Source organism: Bombus impatiens, unplaced genomic scaffold (assembly GCF_000188095.3).
Source record: "Bombus impatiens unplaced genomic scaffold, BIMP_2.2 scf_0344, whole genome shotgun sequence".
In the NCBI taxonomy this organism is placed as follows: Eukaryota; Metazoa; Arthropoda; class Insecta; order Hymenoptera; family Apidae; genus Bombus; species Bombus impatiens.
In genome coordinates this window covers 681,568-707,187 of record NT_176763.1, presented here as the reverse complement: position 1 = coordinate 707,187, position 25,620 = coordinate 681,568, and the positions used below count along the sequence as shown (strand labels likewise).

General features: G+C 35.1%; 2 protein-coding genes across 4 annotated transcripts in view; one reads left to right on the top strand and one right to left on the bottom strand.

Annotated features, from left to right (window-relative positions):
- Nucleotides 1-25,620, bottom strand: part of LOC100746418 (RNA/RNP complex-1-interacting phosphatase) — a 44,403-nt gene that overhangs the window by 12,743 nt on the left and 6,040 nt on the right. Inside the window, exons 3-5 of the mRNA XM_003489572.4 lie at nt 12,827-12,858; nt 11,434-11,521; nt 9,192-9,271 (exon numbers count right to left, since the gene is read on the bottom strand). Coding sequence (XP_003489620.1) covers nt 9,192-9,271; nt 11,434-11,521; nt 12,827-12,858 — 200 coding nt within the window. The remainder of the gene's footprint in view (nt 1-9,191; nt 9,272-11,433; nt 11,522-12,826; nt 12,859-25,620) is intronic.
- LOC112212864 lies at nt 2,661-6,071 on the top strand. Of its 3 annotated transcripts, none has more exons than XM_033320758.1 (4): nt 2,661-2,967; nt 3,855-4,072; nt 4,498-4,860; nt 5,158-6,071. In XM_033320758.1, exons 1-3 carry the CDS (start codon nt 2,933-2,935, stop codon nt 4,830-4,832), a joined length of 588 nt encoding a protein of 195 aa, XP_033176649.1. In that variant the 5' UTR covers nt 2,661-2,932; the 3' UTR covers nt 4,833-4,860; nt 5,158-6,071. The 3 variants fall into 3 exon arrangements, with proteins under 3 accessions (XP_033176649.1, XP_024223445.1, XP_033176650.1); XM_024367677.2 differs by lacking the exon at nt 5,158-6,071 and having other exon boundaries at nt 2,661-2,963; nt 4,498-4,566; nt 4,676-5,151; XM_033320759.1 differs by lacking the exon at nt 5,158-6,071 and having other exon boundaries at nt 4,498-4,566; nt 4,676-5,151.

The following is a 25,620-nucleotide window of genomic DNA, read 5'->3' as shown; positions in this document are numbered from 1 at the left end:
CTGCTTTCCATCGTCGTTCAGTATCGATACGTTATAAGAATAGGGATACGCGTGTAACTTATTACGTATCCTCGGATCTAATGGTTACCTGCTAGTAGACGAGAATTTTTCAAACTGAACTGATGGATGATCGTATACGACATAACTGATTAAAAAAACATGCATTAAAATTAATTTAAAGAATACATTATTAAAATATATCAAACATTTATAAATATATAAAACACTATAAATACTATATCTTACTAAAAATATTCTTAATATATTATATATAAGAAAAATATTAGTAGAATATATGTTTGTTACTAAAAATGTTACCAACAAATGCACAAAGAATAATATTTAAGCATCAAAGTCTTTCAATGTTCTTAATTGTTATATGCTGACAATGCGTCATCGTGTTATGAATGCGTAACAATAGGATGGCTACTTCGAAAAATGTGTAAACACATACTTACGGTCGATGAATGATACGACAACTTTACAAATGTTTTGATGTAACATGAAAGTAGATTCTTTCACTAATGTATCGTATGCAAGTTAATTCACGAAGTATTTCAGTATACTGATAGAAACTAACTCAGACGATAAAAGACGTTAAATATAATTCACTCATGTAAACAGATAAATTCAGATTATTATTTCAATATACGAATTCCACAAGTTCTTCAACGCACGCGTTAACGGAATAACTGAATAAAAAGCCTGTTTATTTCTACGAATCGTAGTTCCTTAACGAGCACATGCGGTAAATAGCGGCAATTAGCGTGAAATATACATGCAATATAGCTTCTTTTTACATAAACTAATTATCAATTAAATTATACGATACTAGAAAGATCTAATTGCATTTTGCAATATCCTACATAGTATTGATTTGTTTCTTCTCTCTCCCTCCCCCACCCCTCTATCTCTCTCCCAGATATTATGATTTTTAGATTAAAAATTTAAATTTCTAGACTGTTTGAAACGATATTTGGATAAGAAATCCTAATTGTTCGATCGGTTAAAACAATTTTTAGATTTAAATTTATGTCCCATAATATTTCAAGTAGGCACTACACGTTCTTCCGCGTCGAGATAGCCGAACCTCGAGAAGACACATCTATCAGAAAAGAGATAGTACCCCCTGAGAATGAAATATCGAAAAATGGCTGCCGGAGATCCGCGCACCGTGGCGCCGGCGGTATGTGAAAAATGACGAGCGTTAAATTAATTTGACTTCGAATTTGAATTACAGATTCGACGTGGACGTGGAGGTGTCTGCGGACAAGGCGCTTCGCACCCTGCTCGCTTGGAATTTCCCCATTGAAAGAACCAGCTATCGAAACCGGGCATCATCAACGCGTTCCGATCATCATTGCCGCTGTTCTTGTCATCGTTAACGTTGTTCTTTCAATTCTTTTCATCTTTACCGAAAAATCGATCTCACTGGAGTTTTACTATGTAGGATAGATGACCATTATAATACTTTTATAATATCTATCATCCGACAGTAATATTATTCTTCTCAACTGGCAATATAAAAAAGTATCTAATACTTTATTAACATTTAAATGGAAGGTATTTATTGACATATAAAATAGAATAATTTCTCTCCTTGTATATCCATTAAACTTTTTTTAATGAATGTCTTTTCATGTTTAAACTTAAATTTCTTTACACGTAATATGGCGATATTGTGAAATGATAATTCATTGATTCGTTGTAAAGTTTATTATTCGGTGAATGCGATCAGCGATATGTAGATATGAAATGTAATAGATTCTATTAGAAGATAAATATAATAAGTACATTATATTTGTAAATCGTCGTGCATTAAAAATTATTTCTCAGCTTTAATAAATTTTTCACGGGAAAATATCGAAGACTTTGCAATCTTCGTGTATCAATTTATGCACATATGACACGTGTTACGATATGTTTATCACATCACCACTGTGACTGTATAATGTATATAATTATTATTATTATTAACCATACTGGATAAAAAATGTCTTGAATTACATATGCATAAAGACAATTTGCACCTAATTTTGTTAAAAACTAAATGTACATATGTGTAATGCATATAATAAAAAATATCCTCTATTGTCAACTTTTGATTTTGCACGTTTGGTTTTATTTCTTGCATACCGCAAAATTTGACACGTTACGATGGATCTTTTCTCTCGTTCATGTAAAGAAGCCTTAGCTCGAGTACCAAAAACATCGAAAGGGAGCTGCTGGCCACCAAATCGCAATATTTGGTCTGCATGAAATCACAAAAACTTCAGTGGTCCTACGTGTCACACAGTTCAATCGAAATAAGGAGAAGCTCGTGAAACTGCGAAATGACGTTTACGGCAGCATGATAGTACAGCAGAAGCGAAGTTCATTTGAATATCGCACGCTGTGTGGTCTTGTACACGCGTATATCGCGCTACATATACGTTATGTATAGCAGATACATGTGTAAAATGAACCTAGAATTGCGATTAGGCACTTAAATTATCATTCGAATAGAAAAAATGCTTACTAAAATTACTGCTTAACTTTATCGAAAAAAACTTGCTGCATAAAAACAAGATAAATCTCTTGATATAAAAGTTAATCGTTATTTAACGATTTCAAATAGTAAAACATTATTATATTCGCAATTTAAAGTGTAAGAATATGTATCAAGGATTAATTATTAAACGCTAAATGCATCATGACCGATAGCGGGAATAAAATAATTCTTAGACTTACGAATGAGCAATCGAACCAGGCGGCTGGTAAAAAAAATATGATAGTTGAAAGTAACATTACACTTGTCAAAATGTAATTTTTTAAACTATCCTATACAAAATAATTAACTTTGGCCACAAATTCAAAATTACTTATCTTATATTTATGATCTAATTTACATTTTACTACGCTATGTGTTCTTGTAACAAACAAGAATGCACCGATGATGTTCTCAGTCTTCCGTACGAACAAGCGTGAGTAACCTATTTTTAATTACCCATAAAACGAACATATAAACATAAATATTAATGTATTCAGCGTAAACGTGAACATAAACATAGATGAATAAAATGATCAAATGATTAAATTTGTCAGTCGCGTGTTTCATGAATCACTCGCGATTATCATAAATAAAGCTTCATATAAGGAAAACATCTTCCGCCACACGTATCTTACAACTAAAAATTTATAAGAAAGATAAGAAAGAGAAGATCGATGATTTAGGAGCAAGCATAATATAATATAATATAACTTTTTCACTAGGATTTAAGGTTATTCTATAGCACATGATTTTTAAAATTAGGACATATTAATATCCTTGATCTATTAACCTAGCAACTTTTTTAATTACGAGATTAGAAGCTACTGGAAGGATACGTTAATTGTAGCTATTCAGTTTTAGCGCTTACGGAATGTAAATATAATATAATTTATTTTTGAAAAAAAATGAAACGTCACGTATGTCCATATATTTACAATTTTAATATCGAATTAACTCATCATCTTTGGTTACGTTAAATGTTACGTATACGTTAAACTTCACATGTTTGATAAACAGACAGATAATAAATTACTCCATTCTTAAATAGTCTTAAATACGTAATTACAATTTAAGATTTATTAGTAATTATCAAACTAACATAAATGGTATGTGCTGTCAAGTGTCAGTAGTACACGAAATATCGTTTAAATAATATAAACAACTATAATGATAAAATGTATTGAGTTAATTAGCAAGATAAGAGTTTAGAATGTAAATGTAGATATGATGTCAACCGGAAGCCATCCCAAGTCAAAAGGCAAGGATGATAATAAATCATGAAATAAAATAAATATTTATAACATCATTTATATGGTATTTAAAGACAAAGCTCGCAAGAAGCATCATGGCGAACACCAGTAGATCAAATCGTTGAGGACTCTTATGACGAATATTGCTCGCCTGCCTGTGCAACCCCAGCAACCCCAAGAACTCCTATATCAGCCCGACGAGAATTCCGTACGCCAGCTGCGCCACTTAGAGTACTCAGCCAACGCCGCGATCTAAGACAGGGAGTAGCTGTAGCATCTCGTCGTTTGAATTGTATGTCAACCAATAATGTAAAACCATACTTATACATTTCATATTTATAATAATGGCACTATGATGATATAACGTACTCGTGGTTCTGCGAGTTTCGATCATGTTTTTGATAGTACGAGTTGTTCACTTCTTCAGAGCAGGTCGAAAACTTCAGGTCTTTCTTTCTGAAAACTCTACAAGAGTGTCGTGTCTGCTTCGAGGAAGTAAACTGGAATGTTCACTGAAACGGTGGAACAAAGAGCGACGTACTATCAAAAACACGGTCGAAACTCAAAGAACCACAAATACGTCATCCAATAAACATCGTTAAAGTTTAACATTTAAAAAGCTATTACATATAATCATAAAGATACGGTAATATGATAGTTTCACAAGCTTAATTATTACCTCAAATAATTTTTTTAAATTGAAATCATTGTCCACAGACGATATTATAGCAACAGGAGACGACACATTCGATAGCTTGGACACAGACGATAGTACAGGCTCTTCCCGTAAGTTATTTTCATTATTTAATTATCCGTGTAGATTTGTAAAACGCGTGTTTCATTATCTTGAAATTATGACAAGTAACCGGATTTTGACATTAATTTCTGCACCTAGAACGAATTATACGCGACATGTTTCGATGTGCTCCTTCGTCTACTTTTCAAACTCTTCCAACTCCCCAAACTCGTACGGGGAAACTAGCACAAACATCTTATCGACTCCGTACCAGACCATTACCACCAGAAAGACAATATCTACCCAGAATAGCTAGAATGACACCTTGTGGAAAATGCTTAAGAGTAAACATCATAATATGCACATATAGGGTATTGCAGGTACTTCCAGCCACGGTTTGTCAGTATATTCTATGAGTATAAATAAGGACAAAAGCGTTACATAAATACAGATTGTTGGAAGATTTATTAAAAATGGGAATACATAACAAGGAGGATAATATTTTCCGATTTCATACAACTAGTAACTTTTCTGTAACTTTGATCCTAAGAAAATCCGGCTGGAAAAATCTGGAACACCTTTTTAAGCTGATAATTTGATGTTCGTATGAAACATCTAACACATTCGATACTAATTTTCAGATTTGAAGACAACGAAATGAAGGACTAATAGACGAAACTAAATTGTAATTCATACAAAGTACAATTACTACATTTAGAAAAAAACGTGGTCTGCTTTCTCTAGACAAATTGTAATTCATAAGATCACTCTCGAAGAGGATTTTTATATTTGAAAATAAAATTATTTCTTCGTCTTACGAAGATATTGTACATATCGTGTTAAACATTTCGAATTGCTTGTACAAAAGATATGGAAAGATGAATTTGGTAGCAGAGTATAAAGAGAAATTCTCTATGTTTGAACATGTTTAATGCATGGATCTCATGGTCGTAGATAAGTGAATGATTCACTAATATTTGTATGACCGTTTTCTCGACATGGTATGATTATAGAAGTACTCTGCAAATACGCTTAACTGTTTTTCAATTAGAACCACAATTGTCCGCTTATACGAGCAAACACGTGTCGTTTCTATTGCTTCACCCAGTTTTCAGGATTATGTATTTTCAAAAAAAAAGTAAAATTTGCCACTATATTCAAAATTCTATTTAATCTTCAACTTGGATCTTTGTGTTGTAGGTTATATATCAAGCGATGGTAGGTCAGATTGTAAATGTTAATTGCAGATCTTAAAAAATGATAGAAAAGTGGCCTTGAAAGTCGAAATTATTCATCACAGTGTTCGTCGTACGATGTAGATACACCTACGTTTTCTCTACGCGATTTTATTCATGTGGGAAATAATAGCAACACGAAGGAAGGTAACGCAAACAAAATACCTTGTATATTACAATGTGTTATAAATTTATAAAAATAGGTATCTTGTTTATATTTGTAAAACATGTATTTCGAGCAAATGTGAGCAAATGCCGTGAATATATGAATATACAAGTTTGTATAAACATACAATGAAAAAGAAGTTACAACCTCACCCAAAAATTTCTATATTTAATATAGGCATTATTCTATACTTTTATTTATTTTCCTATACTTCATTTGCTGTCCAATTTTTTTTACGTGTACGAAAATTTTTCGAATTGAAGCAATGCATCGATAAATATTTCGAAAGACTTTACACATTTCATATGCAACAATCATATTTAACGTATGGAAATCGAAGCAGAATGTTCACATCAAAAAATGAAATTTTACTTTTACGCGTATAAATGTTGTAATATGTAAATTGAGGCGATCGGACAGCGTCGAGATTGAAAGAAACGCAACACTTTCTTGAAGGAATTCGTGGTTGGATATGGGTCGAATAAACCCATCTCAAATATTTTGATACGTATCATGTCCACCATACGAGAAACGAGATTCTGTGACAGTGTTGGCACAAAGATGAAAGAGAAACGTTTTGGGAAGCGGTTGTGGGTGGTAAAAGATGCTTTACGTTCTCTCGTATGCATAATATGAGAACGTGTGCGTGTTGCTTCATACTTCCGGTGCCGTTAATTCGACCCATGGACCCAGCAAACGTTGTTGTGAGTCGTCCTCGAAAATTCCCATCGTCTCTCTTTGTTTTCTCCATCTTGGGAGCATTGCCAAGATGACGAGAAATGCGTCTCACGCTTGGGACCACCCGGATGGATCGCTTCATTACGTAAATTCGCCACTATCTATCTTCCTTGCCTTCGCTTCTCGTTTCCCAAGCACGATACTTGTTAGCGTTACACGTACTATAAGCGCTAATTTAAAAAACGAAAAAAAAATAGTAACTACATCGTGGCTTGTTTATGTAATTTCAAAGACAAAGACTAAAGAGAAAAAACATGATAAATCACATTCCTCTTTGGTGTTACCCGGAAGGCAATTTAAAAAGTCAGTACGCTATTAATTATTCGGCTTTTGATCGTTCTGGTCAAACTAAACAATTTTAGATGACTCATCTATGTTGTTTGCGATAAAATCATTTTATTAGGATAAGAACTTGAATTATAAAATCCCAATTACATTAAGATTCACAGCTAGCAACGATTCCTAATTATAATTTATAATTTATTTTTGTATAACTTATTGACAAATTCAAAGCAACGTTTGAATAGAAATCACAATAAAAATCTTTTTAAAGATAACTTCTTAAAATGCAATAAGTATGGTTTTAAAGGTAACTGTTTATTTAAAATTGATATATTTGTTAACCAAAACTGTTGATAAGAGACAAGTATACGGTTGTATCGAAAATCCGATTCCTTTCCCTATGTCTTCACGTACTCTTTGAACATCGTCAGGGTATTTCTCTGTATCCGTGGAATATATGAGCATTGTCTTACAATACAAGGCAGGGAACACGTGGAAACCTATGTTCGATGTCTCGACAAATAAAGACGTCGTTGCTGAAGCGTCAACACCCACGTGCATTGTCGCACGGCGCGTACATCGTAGTCGACTTGCCTCGAATCCTCACAGAACACGATTCAAACGTATTTAAGGAACCTGAGTGCACATATTGTCGACATGATAATGAATATAACGCAACGTGATCTTTGTTAGGTATATCTCGTTACACTAACTTGTAAAACTTTAAATTAAGTTGCGCTAATATATACGAGATATAATAAATTTTAAGTTTAACATTTACTCGAACTGATCGGTATAATAGAATGTAAAAACTCTGTATCTGCCTAAAAAATTTTGCATATTTCTAGAGAGTAACGGACTAGCAATAAATAATTTATACCGACTGATTAAAACGTATGTCTATATTTTGGTATATCAAGGATGCATTTAATTACACGTCGTGCTATATTCAAGGTACAAAACCGTCAGATCTCGATTTAAAAAATCAACAAAAAACTATGCTCGTCCGGGATACGACCACGATGAGAATCGTTGGTTGTTCACATTCTTCTTGGCTATTAACGGACGATGTGAATCACCATTTTATCCTCGAATTATACAAATCGAGTCGGAGGCTTTGTGCGGTTCAAACAAACGATCGAAGGGAGTCGAGAAACTCCACAGTTTCCGAGGTCGTTCTCTGACCTACTGCGAGAGAATTCGGAGACGAAATCGTGTCAGTAGCTTATAATGTTACATACGTCTATAATAGTTCCACGTTCACTTCGGAAGTTTTTACGTACATATGTGATAATTATAGAAATTAAAGTTTTTAAAATATGCTCGGTGTTTCTGTTTTAGAAAAATTTATCGTTTTTTACAATTTTTTTAAACGATATCTTTTCGAGTATCGAACAACTAAAATGTTCTGTAAAAAGTTTTTAAAATATGCTCGGTGTTTCTGTTTTAGAAAAATTTATCGTTTTTTACAACTTTGTTAAACGATATCTTTCCGAATATCGAACAGCTAAAATTCCATTTAAAAAAAAAACATCTAACAAAATTGAAACTTAAATTGTTACGACATTTAATAATCACAGCACAAAAAAATTAGGCATCATAATTTACTCTATTAAATTCACCCTTAAATCCATTCTTAAATTCATTCACTGCATTAAATTCATTGCTTCAGGTTCAACAAGTTAAGGCTTCCTGGACGCTGTAATACGACTCGCTATATAGTGAGTACTTTACAACCTAAATTAGTAAACCAAAATTATTGACGAAACAACAATCGTAATTTTTACGCATTTTTCTTGCTGCGCATATTCAGGAGCAGAAGAAAAAAAAGAGAAAAGTATTCAGGTTTTTTGAACGAGATGATATATAATTTTTTCTACCATACCGTTATCTGTATAATACGAAACAACCGTCAATTGATCGACAATTATCGCTCTGATACTTGGAAGTATAGTAAATACGAAATGCACGTGGCATTAAACTAGATAGATTGTTTAAAAAATGTATCTATTACTACTCTATACGCAAGCTCCTATTTAATAGAAATAGTTTCATAATATCACTTTCACTGTATACGAAGATAGTTCATTATTCTATAACTAGTAACAGATATAGTTAGTATACCTTTTAGTAGTAAATTTTTTTTTCAAAATTGAAGAAACATTTATATAATTTATATTTCAATGTATTATAACCTCAATATCAATACATTTGCGTTTGTTTAAAAAAGAAAGTCGACTTCTACTGCACTTACCTGTTCACCAAGTCCACGGAGGGAATTTCCCGGCCATAAACCATAATTTTTTCATATTTGACACCAGAATTTGTAAATTCCTGTAACAAAATAATACCAAAAATAAACAAATAATCGTTAGTCACAAATTGAATTACATGAAAATTACGTCAAAAGTACATAACGATTGTTTGATCTCGCTTTCAAAAAAGAATTAATTACTAAAATTATATTAGGATAATTTCGTCCAATAATATTCCTCTTAGTAACAAATATATATAATTATTTTAAGGAACCATAAGAGAATGATAATCACTGTCAAAGAAGTCCGGCTGGTTATATTAAACCAATTATATCTGACTGATCGGTGAACATGACACTGACAACGATGACACGCACTCTCCGTTCATTTCTCCTTCATACCATCATCTCATAAAATCAAAAATTAAAACTAAAATAAATGCACCATAAAGACAACATCTATAGATATTTCTTCTTTCATGCTTTATTCTTTTACATTGATATTTATCAATGTATATATTTTGTATGTATAATTTATAATTATGTATAATTTCTATGTATAATTTTAATACTATATATTCACCATTTCTTATACGATTCGATAAATATCTAAAATATAAGAATAAATTACGATAACAAGAAATTATAATATCAATAAAATAATTCGTAAATTTTAGTGTTTTCAAAATGAGAATAAAATTGCTTAAATTAGCTATTAAAAAAAGTTAATAGCATCTTTACGAATACTCATGTTTGATACTAATTTAATCTTTCTAGTGAATGAACCTCTTTCCTCTAAACTACACCATTCACAGGCCAAAAATTAAGGGTTCCACTAAGTATATCATTAGGTATAATATGCTCTAATTAGACGCGGGAGACAGCAAAAGGTATTCGTGTTAATTGCCGATACCTTGCGGCACCATTGATGCTCAAAAGCGTTGTAGTATTTCTAAAGCATTTTCTATCATAGATTCCAGGCCTCTTCGCATAGCAAATGACTGTCCATGAAGGGAAAAAGGGAGGAAAAAGAAGCACGGAACAACCGAGAAAAGTCTCCATTCCAGAACTTATTAATATAATTGATCGGTCTTAGGTTGTGACAGGTCTGACCTAAAAAAAACACATACACTCTCACTATGTGGACATGGAAGTTCAGCGATCGAGATGTCGACAGTCAGTTATTCCAAAAATCTAATAATAAGTTCATTAGCCCTCGTCGTCCCTTGATCCTTCGTACAAATTAGTTGGACGCACTCGACTAATTTTAAATACCAAATAAAGTTCGGGCTGACACAGACGTAACGTTAGGCTTTCGTGAAAAGAACCAGGGGTAAAGCGAAAAAAGGGAGGCGAAGGCGTGCGAACGAACGAGCCAAAGGAAGAAAGAGAGATGACAGATAAACAAAGATAAGAGGAGAACCGTGTAAAGGAGCCACGTTCTCGAATATCTGCTCGATCAAGGAACGCAGCTAGGGATCGCTTGCGAAGAAAAAAAAGACGAACATTTTTCGGTTTCAATTACGGAAAGATAAAAATATTCAAATCAATGGACATGATTTAGCATTTTTTGTGTCATTATTATGACAAATTCTATTGTAAGATCTTTGCTGCAATTAATTTATTTACAATAAATGGATTAAACAGGTGTTGGTTAAACAAGAAACGATAGTTGTTTAACGTGAACTATATACAATAACGTACTATAATTTAGGCAACTAGATAGTTAATTTGTAACACTCGTCACCACGGATTCAACGCTCTCTCTCACGTGGACCACATTCTCTCGACAACGCAATTCGCACTCTCTGACTTCTCGATTCACAATCTCTGGCTTCTCCACTGACACTGACATCTTTGTCCCTTAGCATCCCTTTGTCTTTTGTCTTAGCCCCACCACGCACGTGTTCCGCAATCGCTCGTGGCCAGTGTCACGCAGATCTTTTCCGCGAAATTACTCGATTGAAGGACCGACGATGCATTGTTGGTCCTATCGGCACTTCCACTTTCTCGCGACATTGTTTATAGTTCGCCTGATATCTCTTAGGCCTTTCGTCCACGATACTACACTATTTTATCATATGAAGTTTAATACTGCTCTTATCATCTTAGATGATATTCTTAAAACAGGGTTAACGTTAAATCGACATTTAACAGTAATTACAAACACATGACATTAATCGATAATGTTGATTGTTGTTTTGTACATATAATTTTATAAATTGCAAATATTTTAGCTTGCCTGTTTATCATAGTAACGATCCGTATTTGTTAGGTCGATGATGTATTTGAGCCGCGGAAATGCTTCAAGCAGTACCGACGTTGTAAATCTGTAACAATAAATATATGCAACCAAATTATAAACATTAAACGTTTCAATTTCGTTTACTGATTACTGCGATCATTGCAAATAAAAAAAAAATCTCTACAAAAATTTATATCGTCCATTAAATAGTAACACAGTATTCATTCAGAACATATTATAAAACACATACGATATACATTATTATTATAAACATATACGACTGAAACAACGCATTCATAAGAAAACAAAAACAGTGAAAAATATCTAATTTGTACTGAATATCAGGAAACGTTCTATTTGTGAGTGTATTTTTGTGCGTTTTTATATAAAACATATAAATCTTATATTTATTCTATATGCATATTTTATATAGATAATGTATGTATAATATATACGTTATACGCATAACATGCATCTACTGTCTGAAGAATTACTCTTAAAGAATGCTCTCCCTATTCGTATTGTAGACAGACAGACAACTTCATCCTACAGTCGAAAGGGGGAGAACACAAAAAAATCCGCCGACTGTCACGATGGTCTGTGTTACGAGAGAATCTTTTTCAAGGGCGCGATCTGGACAACGCGATGATATATTAGGGGAACAAAGAATCTGGTCCCGAGCTAAAGGGCCGGTATTAAGCGGGGGTGTCGGCCCAAATAGTTTCACCATCCCTTTCAATATATCAAATTCTCCAAAGGCTTGTACCAGGGATGATAGCACGGGCCCGCTTGTCTCGAATAAATATTTCTCATAAATAAACAACCGTCCTGGTCCGTGTTTGAAAGTTATTAAAAAATCGAAATTTATTAGAAGACTAATCGATTTAAAAGCCATTAACGAACACCTTACGCGTTTCGACAGATTTATATCTTGAACAGAAGGAACTTGGTAAAGTGTATAAAATCATCTTTTTCCAATGTAGTTTTACGCTTAGCAAATGTTAATAATCGAATGATGTACACTGGCTCGTGAAAGTATTCGAATAATAAGGAATAATAATGAAATAATAATAAAGAATAATAAAGAAAAAAAAATAAAGAAAGTAATTCGAATTTCTCAAAAACGTTTTATGTACAAATACAGAAAAGAGCTCACTCGCATTGTAACGAGACTTAACAATTTTAAAAATCTCTCAATTGAGGAATAACATTACTCATTTAATACATATTTGATAAAGTATGAATGCAAAAACTTATCATGTACGTATGAAGTACTTATTATATGAGAAATTTAAGAGAATATTAAAGTAGTAGTGTAGTGTGAAAATATGCAAAATATATAATAAATGCAAATTAATCGAATGACGAATTACCATGCTAATCAACTTACCGTTCTTCCGGCTCTAGCTTGTTGCACAGTGCCTAAAACAAAAAGAAGAAAACAAATCTAATGAATTATCTAATGAAAGAGTATAGGGAATAATTAATAACCCCGGATATTGGCAAGTGAGTTGTATCTTCACGCGCGAAGTACTTTAAAAGAGACGTTGAAAAGCATATTCGGGTAGCTGCATCATTTATGAGAGTTACAACATTACACTGACCCGTATCTATAGCGAAGATAAGATAAAATACCAGTCATCTTCTAACTAATTAATGACGTGTACAAAACCGAAACAAATAAGAGGAACACGAGTATCATTCACGAATTTCATTTAATTTTCGAATGATCGATTGGCTGCCGTCTATCGTTAAATAAAGATAGACGATGATAGTGACAATCATAATAGAAATATACATAACTTTTCAAACAATGATCGTACAATATTCAAAAATATTGTTCTAAATCTGTTATTGCACTATTCTACCTTATTTTACAAATATAATACAAACATAGGCAGTATGATATAATGAAATAAAACCATAATTATCTCCAAATTCATTTTCTACGTTATCTAGATCATTCACTGTCAAGTTGTACGATCTCAAGCTTTGTTAATTGAATTTACCAATTTATTATTAACTAATTAAATTTATTAATAATGAAATGCGAATCTGATAAGGAGTAAGCGATATAAAACGAACCACATGACAGATTCGAGGGAAATCAGCTACATAAAAAAATGGAAAAACTTGATCGAAAAGTGAAGGAGCGGGAAGAGTAAACACACGTCTCGCATCTATTTCACATAGTTTGGATAGCGTACAGCTATGAACGCGTAAATTGAAACTTTGCTTCGTCCGCTTGTAGCATCGCACTCGCTATGGGTGGGCTAATGATAATTACGGGTTTAGAGTCCGCGATCCGATTGACTGGGCGGAGAGATCGTATCTACGGATGAGTACGGAATGAGTATCGGTCGCATTAATAACGGGCTTGTAGTAAAACTTTCGTATCCAAGCATAATAATCCATTGTTGACTAGGTGTGCGACTTTGGTAGCGCTGTTATAGTTGCACCACATCTAACTTATGGAAGTGCAAGTAATCCGTTCATACTTCTCAGACTGACAAGCGTCATATATGTATATATAAAACTACGTACATCCTAAGTTATAAGCATTAAGATACCTACAGAAAGCGAGAAATATTTTATGAATGATTTTAGGAAATTACTAAAACGTTTAAGAATTATTACCTCGTTCGAACCTTACATAGAGATATATAAAGATTCTAGGATCTTAAAATAAATAAATAAATATCAATGTGTAACCGAGACAATTGTCTTAGAAGATACTTAAAGATACAAAACTTAGAAGATACAAAAAAAAATTCCGAAACAATTAATACGTATTACATTTATTAAGAAGTCATATACAAAGTGTTACCGTGCTGATAGTACAAGCCGAAAGGTGATGAATCTACATTAAAAAAGAAGTGAAAAATATACAATACAATTTTTCTGTATGACCGTGCGTGAAAATCCAGTTTGACAATTTGCCAAGTATTCTTGAACTTGACTTACCCCAAACTGAACAAGAGCAGATATTTGGTAGGAGGTAATACTACACTTGAAAGTAAGTCAATACCGTAGAATAGAATTTTGTCGTAAGTTGCTTTCTTTCCGAGAAAAATAAAATTGAAAATTTATTATGCGCGTGTACCAGTTTCTTAACTAAACACGTTCGAACTTTATTTTCCTCAAAACTGTACCTGAAATGGGAAAATTGCATTTTGCATCATTCACCTATTTTCACATGTATTATATTAGAATAATCTCCTGTTGATCGTTTACGCATACCTAGTTCGTAATTAGCCAAGTTTTAGTATATTTGATAAATTTTCAAACTCAATTTTCTCGAAAACGAAGCGTTCTCTATATTCTTGACTCATTTTTTCATCTGTTTCCGGCTTGTACCAACAGATATCGGCAACATTATAGTTGCCGAATGTAATGCTTACTAATTGAAAATTACTTTAAATGAAAATAATTCATATGCTATAATGAAAATACTGAAAAAACATGAATTTCAAGAGTAAAACAGTAAAAAGGTTGAGAACATATAGAAACGCGAAAGAGAAGAAGCGAGCAAGAAGCCGCAAAGAAGGAGAAATTGAAGCTGTGGGATGCTGCCCACCTGTAAAATTTACTAACCCTGGCCACGTCAGGGGTAGTTTATTTTTCGCACAGTATAGTACAGCTTCCTCTGGTTGAAAGCAGGATCGGTCTCTCTGCTGATTCCACCATTCAATTTCACGATCCTTAGTCTAATATACGACCGCGACTAAATCAGGATTATCGACCGGCGAGCTGCGCCTCTATTGTAAGCCTTCGTGGCGGTCCGCACGAACTCATGCGAGAGCAGCCTTTTCGTAAGTGCATCTTCCCACCACCGGCACTTTCCTATTCGTTCTTCTAACTTCTTTTTGCTTTAGCTACAATCGCAAAATATCGTGTCATGTCGATACATCGCTTGTCCTACTCTGTTGTAATAATTATCAGGATTTAACGGTAGCTACAATTACGAGTAAAGAGTTTTATATAACCAGGTACATGTAAGTGTTTTCAGAGGAAGACGAACGAATGGTAGCTTTGAACATTGTAGAAATAAAGCTTCAATGTAAAAAGTAATGGTGCACGTTTTTACATTATTTAAGCTTTACCTGTTTCGTAACGAGAATAATCGGTAGATGTAAATACGATGACATCGGTAGGATATACATATATATATACCTTAGAAGGTAGAGAGATATCTTTTTATTTGGAAAGACATTAAAAAACGATGTGTTCAATATTGCAATAAGTATAAACATATATCACGGTTAATTAATCTATATGATATTATGACTATCCATATAATTTCGCAATATAACAAATGTAAATATAGGATGTTCATCATTGTCCATTTTATTTTCAAAAAATATATATGAGCAATATAAAGATAGATATATCTTTTATACTCGCTCATTTTAACTAGAACTAAAAGGACTAAATTTAATAAAGAATTTGAAGTAACTTTTAGCTAAATCCAATTAATTAACTTCATGGGATTATTAAAACCCCTTTAGAAAATTTTATACGGCCATTATTCATTTATGCATTTATTAGACATTTTTAGATTTCTCGCTATCTATTAGGTAGTCGATGAAAAATATATTCTAGGAAATAATTACTTGCACACACCTATATTCTTGATACACACACGAAAGAGAAAAAGCGAGGTACTATGACGTAAATATCTTCACGGTGAAATCCGTGGACGCCTTTCGCGATTCTTTTCGTGAAATTTCTCACGGCAGTTCCGCTGAAATTACGCCGTCGCGTCGGTTTTGGATGACGGGGCGAGGACCTTCGAAGTATTACGGCCCACTCGGCTCGAAAGCATGAAAGCGCACCCCTCATAAATATTCCCAATAAATACTACCAATATCTACCGTTGGGAGACGCCTACGTCGCACGCCGGCGTCTCCTTTTTGCAAAGCTCTTTGCTGCATTCGCGCCTGATCAATTTATTCATTTGTTACGATACTTAACCCATTAACACGTTAACTGTCAAGCGAATTTTATATATTTTTCCCTGGAAGCCACAATAGACGGAAATATACTAGGCTATTGAAATTTTGCAAAATATTATACTCTACTTGCTCACCTTTTTCTGACAATGTTATCTAAATTTGTTTGTATGGAATAAATTATAAATAATACGTAAAATTATTAATAGCATTACGCAAATAACACTATAGAATTAATTTGCAAATACACTATAACGCATAAATTACAGTTCTATCGAATTATACTTTAACAATAGAACTACCAAATCCGTCAAAATGACGAATTTTAAATTTTATTTTTCCGCAATAATTACCGAAAACATGCAGGTATTTTTATCAAACTTAATATCGAATTTTGTTTAAACAGACGCATAATCATATAGATTTATTTATTTTAATTAATAACATTTGAATTATACTGATCTACATGCAGAGCATTTAGCTACATATGAAAAACCGGTTGTTCTAGCGTTAATGAATAGTTTTAAAAAATATATCATCTATTTAAAGAAGTCTATAAACAACTTACAATCGAGCCAACCAGATTCGCCAACTCCCGCGGAACATGATTCACGACTAAGCGCATCAACAACGATCGTTCGAATGTTGTAAAAGTATTCTGATCGGCGAACATTGCACCGGCTGAACCAAACGACCTCCGTTGCACAAAACGGTTCAGACGATTTCTGTTAAATTCTCTTATGGACAAGGAGCAAGCTCGAGAGACGAAGGAAAGTACATAGAGAGAAGACAGAAAGGACAACTCGCGGGAAGAACATTTCGTTGCACGAGTGCGGCCAACGGTTATACTTTCTTATATAGAATCGTACAGAAACGCCATATAGACTACTATATGGCTGCCGCCAACTAATATATACGCGACGCTATCTGTATCCACTTACTTCCTCGTTTGGCAAACGATTCGAAGCGATTTAAAATGGGTCATCCTAACTAGAAAGACATGTACAACAAAGGAACGTGTCGGGAGCAGCACCCGCAATCAAATTCTTGAATCATTTCCCCCGATTATATTGTCTTCGATGTTCACCGAACGAAACACACGACACTCGTGCTTTGCCTTATGACATTTAAATTCTTGCGGTCGAACTAGCGAATTCCCAACAAGGGAAGAATTTTTAATTCGTACGAACTACCGTCATATCAATGATATCATTTTAAATTGGTAATAATCCCGCGTGAATAATTTTGAATTTCCTTTAAAATATCCATAAATTAGAGGAATTTACAATAGTATCGATAAAATTTCTAGGCGGATCATAAATAATTCATCGTAGCCGGAAATTCTAATAAAATGTCTATGGAAAGCATAAACATGGTGTTATTCAGTTTAGCATAGATCAAAACGATCCATCGAAGTTGAATAAGAAACGAAATGTAAATCCATTAATCTTTTCTATCATTTGCAGGCAGTAGGTATAGTTTTTCGAAAATGAAACGACTTTCCGAAGGTCCGTCGAAAATTGATTCACCACCTGTGTTGCGTGCCTAATTATTATCAGAGAATTCGGCGTTCATTTATGCACGTGGAATTCCAAAAATATATTGACAGTTATCGATTAATAACTACTTATTGAAATCTACTACGCCAAGTAAGCACATGAAGAAAAATATTCACAGAAAAAATTAATTTTTCATTTTCAATACTAAATAAAATATTTGTACTTTATTATTAAAATTTTGCTTCAATGCAATATCAACATTTTGAAATGTGACAACTCCTTAAATTCGCCGCCGTCACATTATTTATACCTAAGCTTAGAAACCATGTGATACCTGTGAAAACCACATGAAAAATAGCTAGAGAGACAGAGATCGGCAAGATGGGAGAAACAAAAAATTCCATGATTCTTCCGAATCCTCCCATCGTGTCAGTAGTGGCGATCGATTGTCCAAGCAATATTGGTACCGGTAGCTGTGGGAGTCCTTTAAAACGTCTCTCTATGTCGTTCTCCGATCTTTTCTCCGCTCCTTTCAACAGATCCGCGCAGCAGATAAACTGACAATTAAAGCACACTGTGCAGTCTGTCTAGAGAAATCGTTAAGTATGAAAATAACTGTCCTATTGGACTTTCCCAAGAAGAAGGAATTCTCTCGAGGAGAATAGAAAGGGCCCTGTCATTTTCCATAAAATTTAGTATATCATGGTCACGCTGAGCTCCATAGTTTTTATCAGCTTTCCATCGACAAGGACATTTTTATTCGATCGTAAAAAAGATAGTACAAGCGTTTAGGAATTAATTACAGACCTTGTACGTCCTGATATGGCAGTATACCTTCGCCATTCTACGTGTAGTATGTACATAGATAACAAATTAGTATCGGCTCGGCACGAAACTTTATAGACTGCCATTAGACACCGTGTGTTTCCTATCACCAGGCATCGTGAAAGCTCGCAGCTCAACGGCTGAGAACGTGTTTCTGGTTGGACATAAATAATAGAACCACGTCGGCAATCGCTATAATTCAATTCACACCTGATAACCGCGACCACAGAATTTCCATATTACAGGCAGTAATAAAATTAAAAATATTTTCGGGGCGGTCCGCACGCTTCGGGGGGTCCCGCCGCTCTTCTCTTCGCTCCAGACGAACGAGCCGAGGTTCGCGATCCTTCACGTCTGCTGTCTTACGAATTTGTTCCTCGAATTTGTTTCTCGTTGTCTCCGGTGGTCTTTCCTTCTATACGACAAATGGCAACCGAACCGACAAACCTAAATGCTGCTGGGAGGCTACCACTTTTTTTGGAATTCCTACTTCGAATAGTGACTTATGCTCGGGAACAGGCAAATAATTCTTTTAACTCGTTTCACATTGTTCTATAAACGAATAGAACAACCATTTAAAATTATCCCGAATGAAATGTCGAAACGTTCGGTATTTATTCCTCTTTTCTTTAACAAATCGATTATGCTAATCTAGTGGACGCGTGTAAAGCAAATTTGAAACGTATTGGAGTGAAACGTATGTATCCGAATAAAGAACGCTTTGCTTCGTTTATTAATTGGAAATTATAAAATAATCAATCTTAATCCACATAATCGTAATTCATACCTCGTTAAATCAACGTTCGAAGGTTTAAAATTCCATTCGACAAATAAATCACGACATTACGAAAAAGGAATCTATTATGGCCAAGCACCTAACGGACATCCAGCTGACAGTCATAAATTTCAGCCAAAAAACTGACCGAAGAATCAATTTCGCCGACAAGAAGATGAATTCGGTAACCTATAATCTATACACCTAATCCGTATTACACTCACAGGCGTTATTTCCCTGGCGTACCTTTCACCGGCGATTCCTGGGTCCGTCCAGTTGATTGTTTTAGCTACAGGGGTGAGAATACATTATACATTAACGAACAAGCCGGCACGACCAAAAATAAGATTAACGACTCGCAGGTATTTACGACCGTGACTTGTCGGGATCGTTTAAACAAATGTTTGTTTCCTGGCTGAACGACTCCGCCTCGTCAGCCTTTCTTTGCAGGTCGTGCAAGGAGTTCCTTTGGATCTTTTAAGCGGCGGCGTACGCGCTCGTGGCACCGCACCAATCACCCCCAAATATACGCCCACTTTTGTCATCCCCATCGGTGCCGCATTCTATCCGACCGCATTGCCAAGAAGTTCATTTTTGTGGACGAAACAGCCGGCGAGCACGCATGTACTCGATCAACGAAATTACTTCCCAACGTTATCCATTCGATCGTTTGTACGCGATCGCATGTACCTAAACGCCAATTTTCTCGATATAACGCGCAGATTTACGATGCACCGTTTACCTCCGTTTCCCTTGTCGCGAACAAATCAGGGAACGACGGTGAAGAAATAACGTGGAGGAAAACAGCCAACAGATTATAAATTTGACAATTTCTTCGCGTGCCGCTGCGGCATCTGATGAAAGATGTTACATTTAACGCTGTTGTAGATAACGTTGCTGCGTCCAAAACCGTTTGAGGTTTCGAGACGCAAACTGCGTCCAACAAGAGAAAGTTCCAAACTTCTCCCTCCTGGACACGACTTATAGTTAGAAGTCTCGAACAGCGTTGAACGCAACGAAGACATCTACAACAGTGCTAAGTATGACAATGTTAACCGTGATAACTCGATCTGTGAAAGCCTCAAAACTCTCAGATGAAAGATGGGAAGAAAGAGGAAAACTAGGGTTAACCGAAGATATAGAGGAAGAGGAGAAAATCAGACGAAAACGAAAGGATACCGCGAAGAAGGACAAAGAGGGGAAAAAAGGGAAAATGTCTGTGGGGACAGAGGGGGTGAAAGGAGAGGCAGGTAGAACAGAACGGTGGGCGCTGGCTCATACGCGCGCCATTCACAAGAAATTTATGTACCAGAAGCATAAAGCCACTGCCGCGTCTTCCAGACCCTAGTGCATCGGAGACATCCAAACTACCGAATTCACAAATGTTCTTTTCTTCCCCATTCTCTCTGTCTTCCCCCTCTTTCGTCGAACTCATTCCTCTCTATACACGTATTGTAGCTACAATTCAAACGGATGCTGCATTCCAGCGGATATAGTAATGTCGGATATAAGAAACGCGAATCTGATGGAGGTGGACGAGGAGAGAGAGAGTGGAGAGATAAAAGAAAAGTAACACTATTGCCCCTCAACGATCGTCGTCGGTCTATGAGAAATTCCTTACGGGACGTCTGTAAGCCATTATTCGATGCGTTTGTATTAAAGGGAGTCCCCAGTACACGTATAGCCGATGTCATTATGTTCCCTTAACGATTGAACACAAGCACATAGTATTGTTTAAATGAATGTCACTCGGTACATCCGGGAATGGTTCTAGGTGGAATGGTAAGACTTCGACGTTAAAAGGACAAAGATCCTACATATCCAAGCAATATTCCGGGATCTATTCTCTTTGGACGAATTTATATCAGACTGTTGAATACCGTGGAAACCGCGAGTTTCTTATCTCTGTCAAACGGCCAGAATCGATCAAAGTAAAGTAAAATAAAGGATTTTTATATGCACAGTTTGTTATATGGAATATTTGAATATTATACCAAAGGATTTATCTTCGCATTATAAAACTCAACAATTTTGTATTATGAAATATTACGTTCTTGCATTCGGCCCAATAAGAAGTTACTTATCCACACACAGACATATTTTATATACAATGCATCGTACAATTTTTACGCTGCATAATATAAATTGAATTTTGCCTAACTAGATCTACTAACTTGTAATCCATTTTGTCATCTAATTTTTAATTAAACCAATTAATGGAATAACAGAATACCTGAATAGCAGAATAAGCCTCTAAGATAGAAGCAAAAAAAAAAAAGATTTAGCTTCTAAGAGCGCAATATTTTAACGTTTTAAGCTTCCTAGAGTTATGCAAAAAAGATACGTATAAACAACACATACACACATAGTAGCGTAATTATGAAAAGAAAGTACTTAGCAAATTCTAGGTAATAATTCCACCTCTGTAATGATTTCGTAGAACGCAATATCCGTGAGCAGGTAAACATCAACCAGGCGGATTGGTTGCACGCGTATGCAACAGACCACGCACCCACATACGGCAGTAAGTACATAGTACCTGCGCGTAACGATGGCTCGCAAAATAAGAGAAACGGCGAAACACGATCGGGCAGGAAGATAAGGTTGGCTACTGCAAGATCTCCTTTACTCCGCGGGGTTCCCGGAAAGAGAGGGCCTCGAGATGGACACTCGCCATCTCATCTAGCAGAGATAGGCTGTGGCCCAGCTACCATATCTGATGAAACGCGATGGATGGGACAGCGTGACACTAAAGTACGAAACAAAAGTGTCCTCCGTGGCGTGCTCCGCTCTGCCCCACGGTATCTAAAACCCTATGTTTCGACCACCCCCTTCGGCAACCACACCTGGAACCACGCGATGACCGCGTTGGGACCCGACAAAAACTTTTACTATCTTTTCGTCAATTTGTTACCTACTTTCACGTTAGTCGCCGAGTCACCTCCCTCTATAACGTTTGCCTTTTTTTATCCTAACACTGGACACGTATAAAACTCGGAATCTTTCCCCCGTATGAATACATAGCGGTGTCATTTTATGTATTATCATGTTTCGTGTAGTCAAACGTTCATACGATTGTCTACGGATTTTTATGCAAATTTATACTTTTACGAATACAACCGAAGAAATAGAAGTTAGACAGAGACGTTTGTTTTTTATTTATTAAAAGTTATAACGAGTACCTTGTATATTTTATATATTTTCGCATAAAATGACCGATTTTCCACATTTCTGTCCTTCACAATCGCTAAAAATTTGTAGATGATCTTGACAAAATTAATGTTTGCCTATGTTCAGGTAGAGATATACTCATATACAAAATTTAATAAAACGATTTAGATTCCTCATTTTATCCCAGTATTCTCTATTGGTCTGGTTAATTGGAGTTCTTGGAACAGTAGCCCGTTCTATTTCTCTCGATATCCATGATTTTTCGTTCACGTAATAGAAGCTCGTGTTCAAACAAATCGATTCAATCAGACGAAATTTCATGAATCATGCATTAACTAAAGTTTCGTTTAACTACATGTACTTCCACTCAGCTTTATTTCTTTACTAGCAGACGAAAATATTAGAACTTGATCTTCTCAATACATAAAACTATTTTACGATATCTCTTGTTCCTTCAGCCGTCGCTCGATTTCTACAAATGTTCGACGACGATTGCGTATAGAGATTCGCGACAGTGCAGAGAAGAGCTATGTAAGGCGAACAAGTTCTATCAACGAATGACATGTTTATATGGTTTCCTCGGTGTCGATCGTCGTGGAACTTGGAGAGCAAAATCGCTGTAGCGCAGTGGGTCTCTCGACGTGACGCACGATCCCCTTACAGGCGCCAGCCTGCTAGAAGAAGAGGCGGACGAAGAAGACGAAGAAGAAGAGAAAGAAGGCGTTCCGACGAAACGGAGCGCGGTGTCGGAGCCAGATAAGATCTCCGAAACGGGGATCAGTAATATTTTACAAAGTCATCGAAGTTGCTCGCTAACTTCGGCATAAATTACAATCGCCGTCTCCTTCTCTCTTTCTTTCGCCCAGTCTTTGGCGTTCATCCCTTTCGCGAAGTTCCCTTCTACGGCTATGGGAAGATGGGAAATTGTACTCATCGTTGCGCATCACGAGTGTTAAACAAACATTTACCATCGTTTAATAACATAGGACATCAGGCCCACCTCGTTGCAAGCCAATAGATCTGTTCAAAGAATACGCCAGAATCGAAAAATCGCGGGAATTAATAAACACGTGAATAGTGGCTAAATAAATAAAGCTCTTCGGAGATTGAGCATGTTTATATGAACATAGTCGTGGTAAATTATGTATCCACTCGAGTGTCGAACGAGGAGGTGGTATAAAACGAGTAAATTTACGTATTGTTGATTTAACGTGGTTTGAACAATGTCATGCAAGTTTCGAGTAGTTTCTTCTGATATATTAATTGAAGTTGTTAGATTTATTTTACCATTAGCTGATAATCGTATTTTGTATAATGTGTACGAGATAGATTATGACATTGATAAGAAACAAGAAAGTTATTATCAATTTCCATTGAGAAAGTCCTTCTGTCTTCCTGCTTTTACAGGCGATGTAGAATGAAGAGAATTTTTTATGAAAATTTCAAAATACTTTCATATTTTTACGATTTCTTTCTCGATAATTCGAAACGATTGCAATAAATTGAGTTATTTAATTCAATAGATTAATTGCATAACGAAAGAATTACTCATTTAACAGTTTGCCATGATTTTAAAATACCATTAGTATAATCAAGTATGACCTTATTCTCGCTTAAAGGGACACCCATTTTGGCAATTAAAAAATGTTAGGTGTCAAAAAATGTTCGGCAATTCAATATCAGAAAAGTTAAAGTTCCTGCCCGTCCTAGATTTGTAAATGGACAGCACGATGTTTGTATTCGGACAGATTTCGAAAGTTTGGGATAAAAGTTGCGCACAACCATAATTCCTCCACCATGAAATCGTGTGTTTGCCCGCGAGATTAGCGTCTACGACAAGGCACAATACCGCCGTTTATTACTTCCGACAGTGAACAAACCGATTACCATCGTCGAAGCCCGTTACTTAACATTTCGCTGAAAGAAAAAAAGGAAAAAAAAAAGGAAAAAAGAAGAAGAACGAAACGAAAGCCAAAAAGTCCGAGAAACACGAAGTCCGGACCATGACACGAATACATTCTTCACTACAAAGTTTGCCAGGGACTTGTTCATAAATCATATCTGAAAAAAATGTTTGCAGTGCTGTGCGACATGCGCTAGCAAAATATCACGTATGGCAGCGGTGAATGATGGTTTCGGTATGCCTGACAAATTAATTCGATGTCTTCGACGCGTAATTTTGAAGATTTTTAATGTTTCTTCGATTTTTACGTGTTCGACGATCCCTCGGCTACGAGCAAATCGCATGGTGTAAAAACTTTATGAATTATTACAGCCTGTATTATTAATCAGACAAATCATCGCGCATGTTAAATCGTATATCTACATGAATTCCTCTGGAAGAAAGGTTCGCATCATAAATATTGACGGAGATTTCATTCTGAAGGCATCCACGTTACAAAGTTATTTACAAGAAAGATGCTAATTTTATCATAGATCATCCGTCAAGTGAGCTTCTTTAATTTATATGTATCGAAGAATGGAGTTTTTCGAATCAAATTATATTAAAGCAGTAGAACAAACTAATAAAAGCTACGTTAGTTTAGCAACAGAGTATTGAAAGTATTAGGTTATGCGAAAAGCTTCTTTCGTTTCATAAGGCGATAACAGACGAACAACAACTTCTGTTTTATATTATTTTATTGAATTAGGTATGATCCATTTCGTTCTATTTCTATTATTATGTTCGTGCATAATGCAATAAATTAATATAAAAGAAAAACATTGTGCGTCTATTATTTCCTTATAAAACGAAAGTAACTTTTCGGACGACCTAATAATTCTCGAAAAAAGGAAGGAAAAAGGAAGATTCGTGACTGATGTTACTCGTACTATATTCATTCCCGTTTCTATGAATTATTTCAACCGATACAATTGATAATTATTATCTGAAATAATCTAATTAATTTATGAATTATTGCAGTAGGAAAAATACGTCCAACACAGATTTATTTAAATAAAT